The 21,121-nt window shown below is 34.4% G+C and overlaps 1 protein-coding gene across 1 annotated transcript in view; it reads right to left on the reverse strand.

Annotated features, from left to right (window-relative positions):
- LOC124170947 (suppressor of lurcher protein 1) overlaps window positions 1-21,121 on the reverse strand; it is a 1,281,814-nt gene that overhangs the window by 508,383 nt on the left and 752,310 nt on the right. The window contains exon 8 of the mRNA XM_046550025.1: window positions 12,985-13,379. Within this exon, the coding sequence (XP_046405981.1) occupies window positions 12,985-13,379 (395 nt within the window). The remainder of the gene's footprint in view (window positions 1-12,984; window positions 13,380-21,121) is intronic.

Here is a 21,121-nt window from a genome sequence, read left to right on the forward strand (position 1 = left end):
CATGAAGTGCTTGCTACCAGTATGACTACTAGTGAAGATAGAAAATCGTATATAGTTTCAATGTAAGTATGGTGAAATAGCTAGAAGTAATAAACGCACTCTTTCAAACTTACATAACACAGTGTTTGGAGCAAACGATGGATGGATGGAGGGAGAAACTATCCATAGAGTATTATAGTTGAAAATCGAAGAAGAAATTCAGATAATTTCAAGGTATGCCCAAAGTATGGAAAAATCACTGAATATACAATTGCAGAGGGAAAACACAGGTAAATTAATTAATCTGATAGTAACTTCTATTTCCCATGAGATGGTAGTGTTGCTGTAATGAATTCTTATAAAAATAATTCTAATGAAATTCTTGAAAATGTAAAAACAAATTTGTTTAATACAAAATATGGAAGAATATTCTCAGCAAAAATTGTGGAAATTCAAAAACTGGGGATTTTGTATTCGAGTTGATACCACTCATTGAAATCGATGCAACGCATTCGAGTTGATAACGTAAGTATTATTTTATCAATGTTATAAAACTTACAAGAATCAGAGCTACAATCAGCCAAATGCAGCAACATCCCAGCGAGTGAGAAAATTATGGCCAAGAGACAATTAGATGCATAATAGTTTATTTTTCTGATTTTTTTCTGATTTTTTTCTGATCTGAATTCTGCTAAAATTTGATTGCTAAGGAAAGAAAACAAAATAAAAAAAGGAAGATGAAATAAAACTTTGATTTTAACTTTCCACTGTTACCATTTTAAGACTGAAGAATTTGGCATAATCTTCAAGAAGAATGAGGCACCTGACCATGCAAGACCTCGCAAACTGTTTAAAAAAGATGCATGTAAAAGGAAATAAACTACTAAAATCTAAATGATAACAAATCATTATGGATATATATTTATCTCTCTCTATATATAGCAAGCCCATCTAGTCCATGTACAGCATCCCATGCGTAACATATTTCCAAAGCTTGGCAACACGCTTTCGAAACCAAATTTAAAACAAATAGACCCATTATATACATTGAACTGATGGCTTTTCACACTATGATGGGGCTGATTTGAACTGAGAGATGGGCAAACGGCTTCTGAGATAGATATTTTCCATTGGACTAGGGAATAAAATATTTTCAAACCCACCCATGCAAGGCTAAAATGGAGATAAAACTTTGCAGTCTATAAACATATTTCTGCTCCGATTTAAGAAACTATTTCAACATTTAAAATTTTTTTTTGTAGATTTCCAATCCCTAGTACCTGTGATTGAATGTATATTTACCACAATTTTGACTTGGGCCACAGCGCTTTAGCTGGTTTATTTCTCTTTGTTGAAGTAAAAAAAGTTATCGCGATAAATTTAAACATCATAATATTCGGCAGACGTAAATGAAAACGCGGATGAATAACAAAAATGGTGAAACAATTAAGTTTATATACAAGCCTCGATAATATTTGGTGGTCTGAAAATCTATTGAAGTTTTTGTTTAAGTATGACATTCACTACACAATATCCAATGCAAAGGAAGCATTCATCTGCATTAATTGTACGACCACTTCAAAGCAATTATGCCCAACAGCGATCCATTGAATCCAATAAAAAGGCTAGGAATATAAAGCTTTTCTCGGGTAAGTATTTGTAATGCACACTCTTTGTCAAGGTATCCCCCAGAGAAATATAACGACTAGAGGTCGCTACACGTGGTAACTCAAATCTTTTAGCTCACTTATTTCAAATGATTAACACACATTGAAAATTTGTCATTCCAATTATTTACAATAGATTAATACAAAACATCCCTGAGAAAATTCAATGCTCTCAAGAGGCATGTCCAGAAAATTTTAATCCTATTCAATAATCTCGTGGGAGTATGTGTTCCAATTATAACAAATTTATACACGCTATCTTTAATTAGCTTCATTATAAATCAGTGATTGGATATAAATACATAAATGGACGTGCCTAGGTGTATATGAGCCGGTAGCCTGGTTTTGAGGATATTGAGAAAAAGGATATTCTGACTCTAGACATTCAAGGGGAAAAAACGAAAATTTCTCCCACTCAAGACTTCCGTGCCCAAGAACTCCATAAGATGACCAAATAAAGAAAAAATTTCTGGGATGGAATGACTGAAAAGTATTTCTTTTTTTCAATATATCCAGATATGTAATAAATGAGGTCTTAGAATTATAAACTATTACGAATGCTAACCAAATAAAGAAGAATTTTCTATGATCGAATGACAGAAAAGTATTTCTTTTTTTCAATATATCCAGACATGTAATAAATGAGGTCTTTGAATTATAAACTATTTTTTATTATGATTCAATAAGGTTTCCATTGATATTGACTGAATGAAACAATTTTACGATGGAAAATCCTATGCTTGACATCCGAAATTCAACATTCTCTCCATATTCAACATTTTCAGTGAAAGACAAATTCAAAGAGCATTCGTGTAACGAATACTACGTAGAAAAATTGGCATTTGTCATCAAACGATTATGCGGAGAAGTAAACATACTGCACAAACCTTTCATTGCATTGGAGTGAATATTTTTTACCAATTTCCCACAATTTGTAATATGAAATATGCATTCAACATATATTCGTGGGGAAAAAGATATATGTTTTCATAAGATGTAAGTTGTATCATTTTTTCTAGTGATAACAGTATTGCTATACTTTTTTATGAGTTCTTGCTACATGCCAAAATATGCTTTATCCCAGAATCTTTATTGCTCGAACTTCAGTGCTATTGAAATTATGATACTCAAGATTTCTATGAGGAAAGATGAAACATTTAACCACTACTTCAGTGTTTCTATTTAAAATTAATTATGAAAGAAGAAAAATTGCAGATGTAACTTGCCTTACAGTAATACTAAGTTTATAATGTTAGCTAATAAAATTAGTAGCTATAAGTAAAGCACTCATTCTCAATTCCTAAAATCACATTATACGCCTATAACTGGATGGCTTCATAATGTTAAACATTTTCAGATTAAGTGCATTGTCGTGATGGAAAGAAAGAAAGACCAAAGTACACCGCGGTAAAAACCATGCGTAGAATGTATAAAAGAATTCTATACCAGTAACAACGAAGTTGTTAGTGCCTTTAAACTTCACTATGGCCAATTATTTTTATAGCATTACTCTATTCTCCGTTACCTAAAGAGTGAAGTTTTGCAAAAATATTGCAGTATACTATTGCTGAAGGCTTAAAACATAAAAATAACTTTTGGCTTCTAATGCAATTCAGACAAGATAAAAAATATAAAACAACAAATTACTTTTTAAGGGTAATTTGACATAATAAAAGAAAAAAGGACCTGGAATCATATGCCTTGCTTATTCTTCTTAAGGTTAGAAACGATAAACATGAGCCTCAAAACAATAAATGGTAAGGGTCTTCTATACATCGTCTATATCTCCCTTGAGAGTTGCTCTTTGATAGATACTTCAAGAGAAAAATCCATTTTTTTTTACTTTGCCTCACTTATTCTTCCATTCCTTTGAGAAAATTCAACCCAATTATAAGACATATGTTTCTAAACTCAAGTTTTCTTTCAAAGGAGTGATATGTAAAAGAAAGTCGAAGCATCCGCGAGAACAATCGTGAATGCTATCAAGTGCATTATTGTTTCCATCCTTTATGCCTCATAAATTTCCACATTTTCGCAAAGGAATTACTTTTTAGAGCGTAAACAAATCAATACTTTTCACCACGCATTAAAAAATCTTCGGTTAGTTGAGACCCAGCCGGGAGACTTGATGTTTCATTATTCTGAAGCAAAAACGATGATAATACTTGAGACGCCGCGATGTTCTCCGCTTTGGTACCTTCAATATCATATCGAGAGAATATGATCAAGGAGATCATTTTTTCTAATAGCAACAAGTCACAAGGTAGATGGACTAGGTTCTAGACGTCCTTCCGATGTTATTGATGCTATGCATCAAAATACCAGCTACTCCTTATATACATGAAGATTCACTTAAACATACAAAGTAATATCAAGTAAAATATTCCTATGCGATTCTTCGTAGGTATCATTAAATAATTAAAGCTAGCAGTTGCATTTATGGTGATACGGTTAGAGGTACGCGCTGTTCCTTTTTTCTCGTGCGATTTGTATCTTGAGTTACTGCTAAAACTTAGATCGAGTGAATTCTCTCTACTCTGTCCCAGAATTTTTCGATATTTTAACCAACTGGTAAATTTTTCTCTATTTTTCTCAGCATCGGACATTTGTCAGGTTTTCCCTCCACAAAGAAATGTCGTATGTATGTCGTATGATAGAGGCTTTTTTATCAACAGAATACAGGGAATAGTTGATGCAGAACATCCTCCCTATAAATAAATTCTAAATTGTGAGTACAAACTGTGGATTACACACTTAACAGTAAGATTAGCTTCATCATATTCTCATCAGATTTATTTATTTGATAAATGATGAACTGAATTCCGTTGCAGTGAATTGTGTTTTTTTTTTGTTCCAGAATTTTATCAGTAGATTATGGTGCTGCTGTCATAGGTGGTATTCATGGAGTCGAATCAACAAATTCCCTATTGGTACCCAATGTGCTTATAAGGACAGCATAAAGACCAGATTACCATGAGTCGGACATTGGCTGATACATTTCTAGTATATATCTTAAGAAATATTGCTGTAAATTCTTGCAATCAATAGAATCCAATTAAAAATTTACATAAGGCATTAAATCTTGACAATTCTATAATTATAAAAAAAAAAATTTATATGGTTGTGGACGAAAGAAATTTATTTTTTGAGTAATACCCAAGTATCATCCGAATTTGCCTCTCAATTAAAGTAATAATAATTTTATATTTCATGTCTGTTAATATTTTATTATTTTCATTCCATTTGTTTTTATTTTTATTTCGCAATTATAAATCTATAATAATTAATGTTACAGTTATCCATTCGCATAACTGATTGGAATTACTAATAGCAGCAATATATTCTTCAAAATGAGAGTAAGAGCACAGGCAGCGGAAAAATATAGATCTTTGGCTTAAGGAGGTCCAAAGAGGCTCCAGAGGAAATGGGGAGTGTAATATTTTGGATGTAATTTAGAGCGCGACAAAATTGTGAGTGATTTTTCATTAGCTTGTTCTTAAGATGATGAATGATGAACTTGATACGTTTTCTTGAGAGAGAAATTACTATCGCGAAATATATGTCAGTATTTGTCAAAGAACCTCTCAAAATAGAAATCGATAGAACATTGAGTCACTAAATTTTTCAACAGAATCCCAGTCCATCTCGATATGGTGTACGGAACATTGATTTCTCCTGCTCACTTTCTATTCCGGCCTAAAAAAAATCTCAATATTGTTAGTAAATGAACAATCACTTACGCCAATGTAAATTATCATGCTTCATGCATGGATAGAAATAAGAAGTGACGTTGAACTGAAAGAGTTTCCAGAATTTCCTACATTGTTCGGTGTTTACCATTCCAAAAACTGAAAACGTTTCTCAGCTTTTAAGTACATTAGACGGCCGGCAAACACATTTCAACATTATTATGAGCAGGAATAGATTTGATGAAACGTGTAAATAGTGCTCTTTGAGAAAGCGCGGAATAGAGCAAAATACAGAAGGAGCGATAAGTTTCAGCACTCGATAATTGGATTAAAAATTTGAAAATGGGGTCAAATCAAGATCTTATACGACTGTTGATGACTATCTTCAGATATTTTGTGAGCGCTGTCCAATGCAACAATTTATTCTCTAGAAGCCCGTGAAGTATGAAATGAAAACCAGGGCAATTAGTAATAATAAAAAATGATAAATCTAGAAAATGCAGATATATACAGAAAGGATTCCAATAAATGTCCGGATATCTCTCATGTGGAAAGAGTTATAACTGATACGATGGAAGGCCAGAAAAATCTGGTAGAAACATAATATGTCAATTTTTTCCTTGGGCCGTCAACTGTTTGGGAAAAGTCTGAGAGAAAAAATGGAGGTGATATTCTATGCGAGGTCACAAATAAAATGCCTACCTAACAAGAGGTCACGAATTTGAGTCCTGCCTGGATAGTTTGCCCCTATCCAGGCCATGGTTGTCTATGCACGTGTAATTGTTAAATTCATTGGACACCCCGATTTAAAATGGCCTATATATGCTGTATTCGGTGGCATGGAAATTAATGAATGGATATAAAAGGTAGAGTGCTAAAATCTACTGTTCAAATTACCATTCATAAGTACTCTCTTGCTGTCAAAACAGGGAAGAAATGTAACTTCATTCAGGAATATGCACAATCAGTCGAAAAATGATAAACCCGGACATAAAAAACCAGAGGTTATTCCATCATACAGTAGTAAATGGGTGGTACTAATATAGAAGATGATTTAATGAAATGGGGTGATTTTCTAATTGACCCGATAAGGAGTACGCTCGGATGACCGAAGGTGACGAAAGTTCTCCCAAGAGAAAAATTTACAATTTGATGCTACAGAATCTTATAACGAACAAGTAGTAATCTCTCCGTACTTACGATTACCAAAAATATTAAGTGTCACATGCGAAATTATAAAAAATGACAAAAAGACATGCACTATTTTTTCTTGTCGTGAAACAATATAAGCAAATAGCATTCAGTAATTGTATGCAATAAGTGATTATACTAATGAAGTTACAAAGAACTTGATAAACATTATAATTTTGTTGCATTAAAATTTTGAATGATTAATTTCGCTATTTTAAAATTTAATATTTTATTTTTCTGATTCCATTGTGTGAAAAAGTATTGCAATTCGACAAATCCAAAAAAACGAGTTTAACTACTGCACCAAAATTCCAAATTGTGGCAAAGATAATTTCAAACACAGATGCCCGGAGGCATGGGTTGAAGCCTTTTTAGTTATATGAAGAAATTTATACAATGATTGAGCATTAACATGACTTTTTTATAGCAAAAAGTTTAAAAATATCAATGAATTAAATGAAAATGTATCCTAGAGAATGATTTAAAACAAAAAGTAAAAAAATCGAACTGACATTAACAATTATTTTCGAAATGAAAATTTTATTAAAATTCTTCTGTAACTATTACAATTTGGCCCGTTCAGACGATGTTGAACAATATTTTTCGGTCTTCCTCGGGTTAATGCTAAAAACTAATCGGCTAAACTTGGGCAGGCTCTCGGGTAGTAGTACTTGTCACCTTGAATAGCTTTATTTTCGGGTTCGTGATCCTACACTTTGCATTTCAAAATGGGACCTTCAGGCTATGGCTCAGCTGTCGTATAAAACCTCAAAAAACAGAAAATCTTTCGCTTTACGCCTGTCTCCCAAGAGGTATTAACTTAATATTTTTTTCGAGGTTAACATTTAATCACGGAAGCAGAGATTTACATGCTATAACCTGTCAATTTTCATAAAAAGTTTTTACCATTCCTACGCAAAGTCACTTCATGATTAATAATGATAATTTAAAAGCCATTGACTCCTGGATTAGGATATAAACGTCTTCCATTACCCTAGATAAAAATGATTCTTTCAGGATATGGCAAATCTTAGGTACATCAGAATTGCAATTAAGAACTAATTACAAAAAAATTATTACCCACTAGGCACATGACAGCAACCATTATAACTACGGTGTTACTCGTTATTATAAATGTACACAAGATTGGTCATGAAAATTTTATATTACCATTACGAGGCTTATAATAGTAAATAACTTAATGATAGATGTAAGGCTTCAGTCAAAAACTTCTACACCCCATTGAAAAACCCAGTTCGAATACCATTTTACTTACAATTTATAGGAACATACTTAACACTAACCGTATTAAAATTACAGGGTTAAAAACAAATGTGGTTATATAAAGGCTCTAGAATCACTTACTCCATTTAAGTAATCAAAGAAAGCACTAATCAATACTCATTATCATGTACTTCATACTCAAAAGGAGTTTTAATGCTGTCACTCCAACGCCAGTTTAAAAATATTTGAGTGGCATAGAATGAAATTCAGTTCAAAGACCATTAATCAAAGAGGATTAATGGCCGCAATTATTTTCAGTTCAGTTGAAACGCGCCCAATGTACCCAAGTCATTTCATCAAAGCCATGTTAACTATGAAGAGCTATCCAGCAGTCACATCGGAAAATGATGACGGAATGCGACGATCTAAATTATTAAGGGCGCCCCCAATTTTCATGCAACCTCTACTCATCCCACTATTCTTGATCCATTGGGCAATCACCCGGCAATTCCGCCAATTAAATCAATATTTCTTTGAAAAAAGTATCTAAATCATTGAATGGAAATAAAAATAGAAACTAACCGCTCAACGCCGTCATGTGTACCCAGTACGCGCCCTTGAACTTCGTATGCAGCCGTAATGCGTACACAATACGCTTCCTGAACTTCTGCATCTAAAGTATTTTTCTCCGCCAGATATCGTATTTAACATTAACACTAATTACTCTACATTTTGAAAAGATGTTTTATCTTTCCTATAAAATATTAATAGACACTATTTGCCTCAAGATTTTCTTTTAATTTTTCGATGAAATCCCGTTTTAAACTAGCTAGTTTATGAATTCGGTTAAAAAAATGACCTCGCTTCTTCCGATGTACTATCTTGAAAACTACCGCCTACTCTACTTGGGAGACGTCAAGGAGAGTCAGCTACTTTAGCTTTAGATACGATATCTTCCTTATAAGCTCACTGCCTTCTCTCTGTCTTCTGCTTGTGTGTCATTACCTCGAGCCCCAAGTATGTTTGGTCCGCCTCGTTAGTCCTAAGCGTCCTGAGCAAAAGGGACATATGGTTCACTTTTCATTTATTTTTTCCTTCTTTTTTTGGACAGTAACCAACGAAGATAAGATTCCCTCTGAACAGCAGCTTGTACCAGAACACGTCGAGATGATTTCTTGTCTTTTGATGGAAATTCGAAACCACGCGCTTTAGTCCACTAGAACCATTCATGCTGTGTGGTGTTTTTCCAGGCAGTGTGTTGGAATACTCTTCGAGTGTACTTTCTGTCTGTGGTTAGGTTTATTTATAATTGGGGATTCTACGAAATAGGAATAGTATTGAAAGGCAAAAAAAAACCTCTGAGGTCTGTCTGTGTGTTAGATTATAATAAATTCACTGTGGGGTGGATATAAAGGACCTTTGCTTCAATTCGTACCTAACGGAAAGAAATCGCCATAACATGTGGTATATGATGTTATTTGGAAGACTATTGAATGCCGCAGTCTTAAATGTATATGTTGTTCACAGGTAAAACAGGTATAAATAATTGACCTTCTTTCAATTAGCGTGCAGCTGATTGAGGTAATTTTTGGAATAAACAACTCCATACGGACAGTTTGCAGATGGTCGTCAATCCTCAGACAATTTAGTACCAAGACTTACAGACAGAAATTTTATAAGGTGGATTCCTGCAGCGGGGAAGAAATCAAATCCCCAAAGGAGGCTTACATTTTGTGCCAAGCATAAGAAATGAAGAGACAGCTGGGGCGAATAATGCTTGGATTGATTTAAACCATGTCACACAAATCAGAATTACTAAGGTAAAGTCATTTGAATTTTTGCATTTTGACGTTTGAAACAACAGAATGTGCGTATCTATATGAAATGATACAGTGATTATAATACAAAGTCAAGAAAATGGGCGAAGTGATGAATTTTCCAGTAGGGGAAACGGGTATTCCTATCAAAAATATCCAATTGGTAAAAAAAATTTCAACGATAAATCACTATAATACATTAAATAGTTGCATAAAAAATGCATGGAATACTAGATGTCGCAGCTTAATCGAAACAAAATTTAAATCTTTAAAAACTGATAATTTATTCATAAGTTCGGAGAACGAGATACATAAAACCACATAAGACAATAAATATTTATTCAAATTGCTTCATAAATTATCATGTTATAGCGCAATATATTACACAAGCTTGCAAAAATATTCAACGGTAACGATTGCATATTATAAATGTTCTAAATTATAAAATGATAGCATGCCTAAAAGGCGAAGTCAATTAAATCTCATCCGGGGGCTGGAATGGGATTTCATTAAATGCCCACCAAGCTTGAGAGGCTGGCAATAGGCCGGTTTAGTCTTTCGGTTATCGGATCCACTGACTTTTTAACTCTGAGTACTGGCTTCGGAATCGAAGCCATTAAGTATCAACACACAAAGATTTCGCGCAAAAACCAGTTCGAAAACTTTTCTCAAGAATAGTTTACATTGAATATTTCAAAAAAGTTTTGCGATGGACATTACCACTATTAACATAACTTCTACATGCTACGATACTGAATTACTTGTTCCGTCACACCGTAGACTAATGACTAAACCTATTAAATAAATTCACGAGCAGTGTATTTTCTGATGAAGTTAGCCATATCTTAGGAGCGCCAACATACTACGGTAGATCAGATCATATGAATAAAATAAGAAGGATAGACTGTGGAACAGACTGATTCAGAATATCTTTTATTCCACGATCATTAAGATACTATAGTGGCAGAGTTAGAACTCACAAATAGATTAGATGACTTGTATTGTAGCTTACTAACTTATGTATACCTCAATGCAATTTTTTGCTTTCTAATACCATGTTTCGTGTTTCCTAGCTTTATTTGCAGTAAACCTTATGAGTAGTTGGCTAGTTTTACATTTGAATGTATGTGATAGTATAATTTTTTGGCATGCGTAACGTTTTTGTACCCTGAGTTGTGCATTTAGGATTGATGATTAAATATCAGCACCAAGATCACAAAAAGTACATTCCCCACGACGGCGACCAACAGATCTTCCTCTCATAACTTCGCCTCCACAGATAGTGGAACAATAACGAGAGAGATACCTGGCGTCCACACAGTTGAAAGCTTCTAGCCGACTAAAACTGAACGTCTCACCTGGTGGTTGGAGTGCTGATGCCTTAATACTCCACACCACGTAGCAGAAAAATAGGAATCATTACAACAATATACACCACCGCTGGAATTTGAACCCAACAGCCGATTAAATAGCATTAACACAAACTGGGTGCAAGTTTTTTCTCCATTTTCATACTTCTACTTTCATTCAGTTTCTCTCCTCAAATTAACATGTAACAGCTGCAGCAAATGCCAGTTCATTTTATCTCGAAAACTATATAATTGAAAAAATATGAAATAATTTAGATTCAATGATAGATTATGGCACAACCTTTTCCAAGCAATTTTTCAGAACTGTCTTATTTTTTCGTGATTTTCGAACATTTCACCTTTTCCGAAAGTGCAATCGCTTTCACTCGAATTAATACGTCGCAGACTTTATACCATTGACGATGTGGGACAGGTTCGTAGTATAACGTAGCTTCTTCGCAATCAGCCTTCGTGTAGTGTATGTGCATTCTTTGCCTCAATTTGGCAATGCTGGCTAATCACGTTGGTGCAGTATTTTTCGCCATAAGACAGAAGCGGAAATGTTTGAGCCAGAATACTGTCTCTCTCATAAAAATCACTTCCCGCTAAGCAGTACCCTTCCCCTTTGATTAATATCGAGCAGTTTTGGTTTTGATTTCATTCCTGTATTACACTGACAAATGACGCAAACATTTGCTTCCATCCGTAAATCACAAAAAAGCTGGAGCTCAAACGCTAAGTTAGGCAAATAGAATTCACAATACATTAAGTAGATGATGTCCTTATACTTTTAAGATCAGAAATGTCTGGTAAGAAATATTAGTAGAATTTGCTAGCGTACTTGTAAGCCAGACCGTATCAGCGTAATTATCCAGAGCGATTCACCTCTTACGTAATAGACGCCCTAGAGTTAGCTGCGTAAATGAAATCGAAATAAAATTTTATGGAGATAACATGTATACATGATAGCCTCCTTAGTAAAATGAAACATTAATATTTATAATTCTTCTATTTAAAGATTTCCATTTAGAATGGGAAAAAATACAATAATATATTTTCTAATTAGAATCCTCAAATAACATCTTTTTATTTTTGATCCCAGAAACTTGGATGTCTGCTTCTAATTAAATAACATAATTCATTGAGGATAAAAAATTGCATAAAAGAAATTGTTTTTAAATTCTCATTTGGCTAAAAAAAATACAACGGGCATTGACTATTCCGCGCACCCCTCCTGTAATGGATAAAATAACGTGTCCACAAAAGTATCAGTAATGACTTTCTGTAAATTTCGAATTGGACCAAAAGATGAATATAAACCAATGAAATATGTGGGCGATCCATAGTTAAAATATTTAGAGGAATACTTATTTGCAATGCTTATAGCAATATCAGTTGGCATTATTTTGCCTTATGGTTAATATAGACGTGTAATATCAATGTGAACCATAAAGAATCATTTGTCACCTAACGACAATATTTTTTGCTTCTTACTTCAATTTAATTTGCTGTACCTTGGTGTATTTGGAGAAAAAAACGCTGCTTTACAGCAAAAAAAAGAAGAAAAGCCACGAACCAAAACTGTGCCTCTTGTCCTCCCGTCAGGAGTCGAGGAGAGCAGGTCACTTTGAGGCAACACAAAAAGATAAAGGCTCAAACTTAACCCTGTCAATCCTTAGACGATATAGATAATAAAGTTCAATTGATGACGACGGGCCGAAAAGAGAATCCTAACCAGCGGTGACAAGGTGGGGGAATAGAGAGAACCATCATAGACCCAGTGACGGTATAAGCAATCATTCGCCATGGGCTGAGAGGCAGCACGACTACTTATGAAGTCATCCGCATGGAAAGTATTAGCCCAAATTTTAGCTTATGATAATAATATGATTATCCCAAATTGTGGCTTATGATATTATAATTGTGGCTTTACCACGATATCCTCGGACACTCTTCCTGCCAGCGACACTAGGGACGAATTTAGTAAATTCGTTGAAATGCGAGAAGGGTGGCAACACATTCAGTGATCGATTGGAGATCCCTCCAATGTAGAATTCGTGTCACTTACCTCCGGATGGCCCGATGTGGCCATGAGGCGGTGGGGCTGCGGCGGCGGCTACGGCCTCTTCGGACGCCGCCACCACGGACGCGGGGATCGGCTGGAACTCGAACGTGGCCTTGAACCCCTGTCCCGGCGACTCGGAGTCCGAGACAAACTCGACCGTGAGGTCCTGGCCAGTGGAGAGCACCTCCCGCTCTGAGCCTTCGTTGCAGAGGACGCTGATGACGGGAGGTCCCCTCGTGGCCACCGGCGGGATCAGCAGGTTAGTCGACACCTCCTCGACGAGGCGGGAGCCTTTGGGGTAGGTCCGGCGACCGGTGGCGCTGCTGCCGCCGTACACGGGCCCCGTCGGCGGGATCCTTCCGTCGTATACCCTGATTATATCGGCTCGGTTGATGCAACTAAGGGTGAGAAAGGACACATAGACTCTTAGACTTATTTTATAACTTTAAAACGTTAGCGACATGAAGCGGTTTATGTCCAAACTAAAAAAATTATAACGTGGAATTTTCCACAAAATAAAGGTAATTCGACCCGTGTTTCAATGCAACAACCCAACGATCAAGACTGATGGTAATTTTGAAACCAGGGTTAATACGCTATTTTCCACGTATCAAATTTTAATCCAAAAACGGTTTCCGTTTAAAAACCTGCCTCCCAAATATAAATAAATATATAAATAAATATTTTAAATAAATACATAAATTTAGTGGCTCAAATTAAATGTGTGAGAAATAGCGTATTGTTGCAATATCTTACGCTTTGGGCTGCCGGCCTCGGTGGCGTCGGGGTAAAGTCCCCGGCTAACCTAGAGGTCGCGGGTTCGAATCCCGCCTGGGTGGATTGATCACCGTCCAGGGCAGGGATGTTTGTGATTGTCCATCAAGTTAATTGGAAGAGAGGACAACAATGTCCTAAATTCGCTTGAGAAAATAAGACGACATAATAATAGTAATAATAAAGTGAAAATTAAGGAAAATTTTTTGCTTTTAACCGTAGTTAATGAGAAAACACGCTAAAAAAGAAAATTTGAAGTATCTGCAGCCTTAAAATTAATTATTTTTATGCAAAGAATGTCGAGACTATTTGTACCTTTGGCGGAATAAGGAATCCTCCCTTTACTTCCGTATAAAATGTATCATGTACCTGATTTACTGATAATATTATAAAGTTCATAAAATAATTGTGCTCGGAGGAGATAGTTTTTCCAAAAAATTCCTTGCAACCCGACACCGGGTGCCAAAAACAAAGTATAGTATTGGAGTACTTAGAGTTAACGACAATGCATTAAAAAGCTCGATAAGCAAATGTTTTTTTCAACGAGACTGATGACGATTTACTCCACATCCTTAACACCTTATTCATTTATAATATTGGTATTTTTCATATATCGTTCTAAATAAGAGTAAAATTAGCATTACATCAGCTTTGTTGCCTTTGTAGCATTCACCAATGGATTTGAATAAAAAATAAAAAAAATGTCTATTGTCTTAACAGAAAAATTTTAAGTTGACATTTATAAAAAATATTTGAAAACCAAAGCCCAACAATATTTCCAAAGATCACGTAAGTCGTATATCAACCTATGACCTGCATAAAAGTGTGGACATAACCAGTAGAAGAGATACAGAGTAACCACAAAAAAATTATATCACCACCATGGCCACATTACAACTTTCTAATAATGCTCAAACTTTACTAAAACAGTGACATCAGGGTCCAATAAAGTCAATGCTATATATGCAAGGGAAAGCTACTTAGTTTATCTTTCCTACTTGGTAATATAACTACGAGACAATTAGGTAAATATAAACAAAGAGTTGAGAGCATGATAAAATGGTCCCTGGTTGAAAAAAAAAATCAAACTGTGATGATGAGTAAGGAATGATATTAGTTATGAAACGGATGCCATGATTACCGGATACACTCCCCTGAGTCATTACGGTCTGTTATATTGATTAGTGAGGCATGAATTCCGCTGGCGATCCTATGAAGGATAATGACGAGAGGACGTAGACACTACAAGAAATTAAAAAAAAGGCTGATATTTAATTTTGTATTTTTTACGTAAATACTTTGAGTAATTGCTTTTCTATAGATTCCTACGCCGGCGTTTCCAAATGAAAATAGCAAGCTGTTGACAAAGAGTATTTTTACGGGGAGAAGTCAAAAGAAAAATGTACTCTTCAGTATATTTGTGCAATATTGAGAAACACTTAGCGAGAGCAATCAATCACTGCTCGGCCACCATCTCCTTCCAAAAGGGAAAAATAAAAAAAGGAATCAGCAATCGCTCACAGCTGAAGGATGCTTGAAAAGAAACTGAAGCACTTTAAGGTATCAAACACATGCCTAATGATGTGGTGTCTTCGCGCATTTAGTGATGAAAGAGGAGATTGACGTGCAAATGGATTTGCTTTCTACGGTCTGCCCATATTTTTTTCAATTCCTACACGGGGGAATATACAGCATATATATATATATGTAGAAATAAATACAATTCCACTCAGGATACAGTTACAGATTACACAATTAGCCATGCTTAGTACAACACGACTGAATATTTTAAAATTCCGTCAGAAATGTAAGATTATTACCTTTAATTTACAAAATTATCCTTAATATCTTTTCAAAAGTTCTCTGAACAAAACCTTTCATGGAAGATTTATTTTTCAAATTCAACCATGACCCGAAAGATCATTAATTAAAAACAAGCCATAATAAGAGAATCTAGCGCGCAAGACGTAATTGAATATATTTATAGGATTCTAAATAGCAATTTTAGGCGTATTCTTGGCCACAGATGAAGTTATGAGGAAAATTACGGAATACGGGGAAAGAGTGAGAATTTTATGCATAAGAAATTGCATGTTCTCAGAAAGAGAATAAATATAAACAAACAACTCTAATATATTCCATCAAAATATTTATATATGCGATACATGGTAAACAATTTTTATTTCTTGTAAATTCTGATGATACACCGTCTTAATTTTCCTTGTTTCTTGATTAAATATTTAAAACTACTTTCCCGTCTGAATTCCTCCATGCTTTACTGAAAAAATATAAATACGAAAAAAATATAATGAACACAATTGTACCTCTGCGAAGAATTTATCAGATATTAAAAGATATAATGTGTCAAATTTATTCTGTGTAGACTATTAATATTAATTCAAATGTTATTACTCAATGCTGAAATTTTACACTCTAAATGGACTGTATGTCACGGAGTTTTACATATAAGATGTCTCAAAGAATGCCGATACTTACATATTCATAAAAATCCCCAGTGAGAATAAATCGCTGACACCTTTAGATTCCAAACCTCTGGCTGAGGGGCATGAAGGATTAATTTCATTGCATCTAATATAGGCACTAATTGCAGTTACAACTGTTATTTGAAATTGATATATTTAGTTATCAATGAGGATTTCGTGTAAGTTATTATATCAGTAACATGCCACTATCGCTGATACTATCCTGAAAGTAATACCGAGACTTAATCGATGATTCCTTGAGTTTCCATTTCATTTACTTCAGATTAGAAAGGATTTTTTAAATAAATAATTGAAATACTAAATCTATACGCAGCACATTATATTCCATCAATACCTTATTTTTAGCTTAAATCGATGTAATAATTATAATTTAAAATATCGTATCATTTAATGGTTAACTGCTGCGAGCATAGTTCATGACAAACAATTTATATAAACATAAGAAATCTAAAGAAAACTGCCATATCACAATGATATAAAATTACATGTTATCTCGAGAACAATGAGACAAGAAAATCCCACCAATTATAAGGAAAATTGTTAGAATAAAAGCAACGTCGTGTAAATAGGGAATAAAACTTACTCGAATTCAATTTTAAAAAAGCACGGTACATTAAATTGCTTTTTACTCAAGAGTCCCATTGCATTCAATGTCCTTGAAAGTATAGGCACACCATTCTTTAAAACAAGTGACTTTGTACCCAGTCATGCGCATGGGTGCAAAGTCATATACAGCAAGGATGGAGTTCGTAAAAAAAATCTGACTCTACCGGGATCCGCAAGTGGTTATTACAATTTAAGCCAAACATTTTTTTCATGGCGCACTTCATCTTTGGTGTTTATTTGACACACAAGTATAGCACACATTTACATTGAATCTTTCGGCACACTTAAGGGCATGGGATGCATCTTTGTAAACACGAATCTTTTAATCCATTATAACCAGATATTACTTCCAAATAACAAAAAAGGTACAAATTTTCAGCTCTATTCAGGAAAGACATATGCCAAGTATTATTTTGTGTTGAAGGTCTCATGATAAATTATTTAGCTTCAACGACAATAATGAATTTGAATAAAAATTTCCTTTAAATTGAAAAATCTTAAATTCTAATTTCTCTCACAAGCAGCTCAAGGTTGGAAAGAGTTAAACGGGTTAAGTCATTCACGTTCCCTTCCATATCAACTTTCTCTTCGCCGTCCTTCCAAGCAGGATACATTGCGTGAAACTGCGTTTCTCGGCAAAACCGCGTAATTCTGACCATCCTGACGGATAGAGAACGTGCAATTTGTAGACCCATGTCACAGCTTCCACACTGTTGCCCCTTGTCCACTGCTAACCCCACCCAACCCCACGCGTTTCCCACTCTTGGCCTCTGCAGTCCGTGCGTGTTGAAGCCGAGATTAAATTTCCCTTCTTGCGCCACGCTCGAAGAAAGCTGCTTGGCCGCCGAGCCAAGAAGATGACATGGCTTGGAGGAGGGGAGGTCTTTCTTGGACTTGAACGGGTCGGATGAGTAATGGCTGCGACACATCTAAATGATCAGTGCGACGAGATCAGAGAAGCATAATGCACACCCCCATTTGATTTTTCTGGAAGCCGTATCAAACACATCACACGGTTTGTCTTTTTAATAGGTAATGTACAACCAAATCCATTTGCGACTGCAATCTCACCTATCTATCATGTTAATTCATGATTTGCATTAAATCTGAAGTAACGAGACTTAATTAATATGTCGATTACGTAAATGAAACTTAATTTGTACCGTAATATAATTTACTTTTGGCATTCATTCCAATATAATCAGTAGGGACATATTTTTATAGTTGTAAAAAATGAACTAAAGAGTTTTTCTGAAATGCAGGTGTTGCGAACTATAAAAAAGTCGTATCTTGTCTCTTCCAAGTTTACATTTGCATAAATTTCAAGTATAGCATCTGTTTGGGTTAAAATTGCTCAGTAACGCACTAAGAGAAAATGGATCAATCCAAATGTCTCTAAACCCTCAAGTACGAATGCGTTAAATTATTTCAAATATTTCCACAAAACAATCACGATTCTGAATAAGGCTGGCTGTGATTTCCTGCCATGAAAGTAAATGGTACATAATTCCTGACTTCCCATTGATTAGAACTAATGTTTGAACGTACAGATAGCGTAATTAACATCAAGTAATCTTTATCGATACCAAAGCATTGCATTTCTCGACATTTTTTATAAGTATTCTGTGTTGTGGCAGGAAAACATATGCTCACTATTCCTCCTAAAGTTTTCATTTTCATTTCTTGTTTTCATTGACTTGCCAACATTAGAATATTCAACAAAATTGGAAACCTAGTGTTTGTCAACCTATTAAATTTTATGAAAGAAAAATGTTAATTCTTATCCATTTTTTTCTTCTGTTGCCATAACATTAGGGATGAGAACATATTAAATCTGTTTCGGAGTGATTTTTAATTAACTCAGAAAGAAAAATATGCAGACCATCTTAAGATCGTTCAGATTCTAGTCCATTGCACTCGTTTTGAGTTGAAAAAAGTCAGAAACCCTCAAACATATTTCTCTGGATAGAATACAAAAACAATTTTATGAATTCACTCGCAATGTAAAGCATAATTTCCATGCAAATGTTATGTACATAATTATATTAAAGATATTTTACTCTTCTAAAATAATTTTCATGACACAATATTATCCCGTAGCATGCATACTTCTTAGCATTGAGCTATAAAAATATTATTAATCCTCTTTAATTCCAAATATCCACCAAGAAGATGCAAACTGTTGATAATTATGGGCAAATTTAATGACATGATATTATTGAATACTGATTGGTAATTGCATTTTTGTAATACTATCCCGTAATTATTGGTACAAGCGTTTTTATAAAATTGTTCAGTAATTTAAAGTATGAACTCTATGACCTGAAAAATATTTTTATGGGATGTTATTCATTCTTATGCGGTGTTACGTAACCTATCCAGAAAAATTCAAAAACATGTTAACGCGTAGCACCCACTTAGGTGCTTACCGGCCACTACTGAATAAAAGAGAGCTGTTACATGTGTACCGAGTTTATTGCAATTTACCGCTAATGTTTTTAGAATTAGGCCATGTATTCTTCATTTGGCAGAATACTGATGGTGCATGAGTAGTTGAGACTTAAAAAATATATATCCTGGTTGGTAGATAGATGACGTCTGGAAGCCTCGAAGTACAAAGAACTCACATACATAGTTCACTAAAATGCCCTTTTCAAATCTGTGCACCCACAATGTGCTCATGGAGCAAGGAAGCACTATCTTTCTGAGGTGGGTTGAAAAATTTTTGGAAACATTGTTTTACATGCACAGACTATATCTAACAGACTGATTCATTAGGCTATAAAATGAGAATTACATTTGCGAGACGGCCAAAAAAGAAATTAAAAGGTAATACTGTGCAAAGTATTGAATTATAAACATTTATCTTGATTCTGACTTCAATTTTTTTTCAAAGATTAACAATAATGTTACTGAGCATTAATTGCATGTTGACAGCTTCAATGAGTAAAATATACACTATTGGCAACATCATCTCTCACAGAATTATGAAAAATGTATCACAATAATTAGTAAAGGATAATATTGCTAATAATGTAATCATTATTTTACAAAGATAAATACATCAACTTCGATGAATTGAGGAGAGATCAATGGACAGCTTTAACCGAGGACTTCATGACAACAGGATGATCATACAATGGTGGTGATGAAAATACATCACCGATACATGAATTTCTCTTTCTTTCGCCCGGAAAATCGGTCAGTAAGTGATCGAGACCTAACTGGCAAAATTGAGTGAGGTATGTGACCTGGCCGAAAAATATGCACTAAGTAATATTGGAAAAGGGTCTCAATGACAATAAGCTATCGGCAGTGTGATATCACCATATAAAATTTATTCCAAATAGTCCAAACACTTAAAAGGATAAGTAAACGTCTACGTGATACTATATTTAATGCATGAGGGGAAATTTATTTTTCAACATCATTGATTTATGGGAGAGACTTCACATGGTAAAATATGTCATTAAAAGTGAATATTTAATTGAGGATTCCATTCTTTCATCAAACATTATAATAATTAAAATGAGGAATTTAACTACAAAAGTTATATCATTATGTTTATCACAAAAAAAACTAAATTAATTATATAAGGCCTCTAAATTAAAACTTAAATTGCAACTATGCCATATTTTACCGTCGTTTCCCAATGTGTGTGGATTTAGTGGGAAAAAATATTAGCAAATGGAGTTTTTTTCCAGATGACAATTCCACTATATAAAATGAAAGTGTTCTTACCTTTTCATATGAAAAATCCCTAGAGACAAATAAATATAATGTTACATAGTTAAAAGTAACGAAAAACTAAAATATATTAACCTTTGTAATGGTGAAGGTTTTTAAGCGTAAAATTGTACACCATCGTCACAGAGAGAAATAATGCCCGTCTCGTTAGACAAGGATTCATGAATGAGTCATTATGCAGCTTATGAGTGTGACTTCTCATTTAGCTTCGGGATAGCTGCTCGAGAAATTCTCTCAAGACCTAAATTATTTGAAGAAGCTCTCGGCACAATTTTCAGAGTGACAAAAAGCACGTAACGAAAAGAAAAAGGGATGGGAGAGGACGTTTCATTCAATTTTTTTTAATTCTTTTGCATGAAACACGATCTCATTGCTTGAAAGAAGTTACTGCCAGGCGGGCAAGTTTTGAAGCAAGATTTAGGTAAATGGGTGACCCTTAAAATAACTTCAATGGCCAACTTTTTTTAAAGGAAAAACTCCATTTAGCGAAATTAACTCCCTTTAAATAA

This window comes from Ischnura elegans, chromosome X (assembly GCF_921293095.1).
Source record: "Ischnura elegans chromosome X, ioIscEleg1.1, whole genome shotgun sequence".
Lineage (NCBI taxonomy): Eukaryota > Metazoa > Arthropoda > Insecta > Odonata > Coenagrionidae > Ischnura > Ischnura elegans.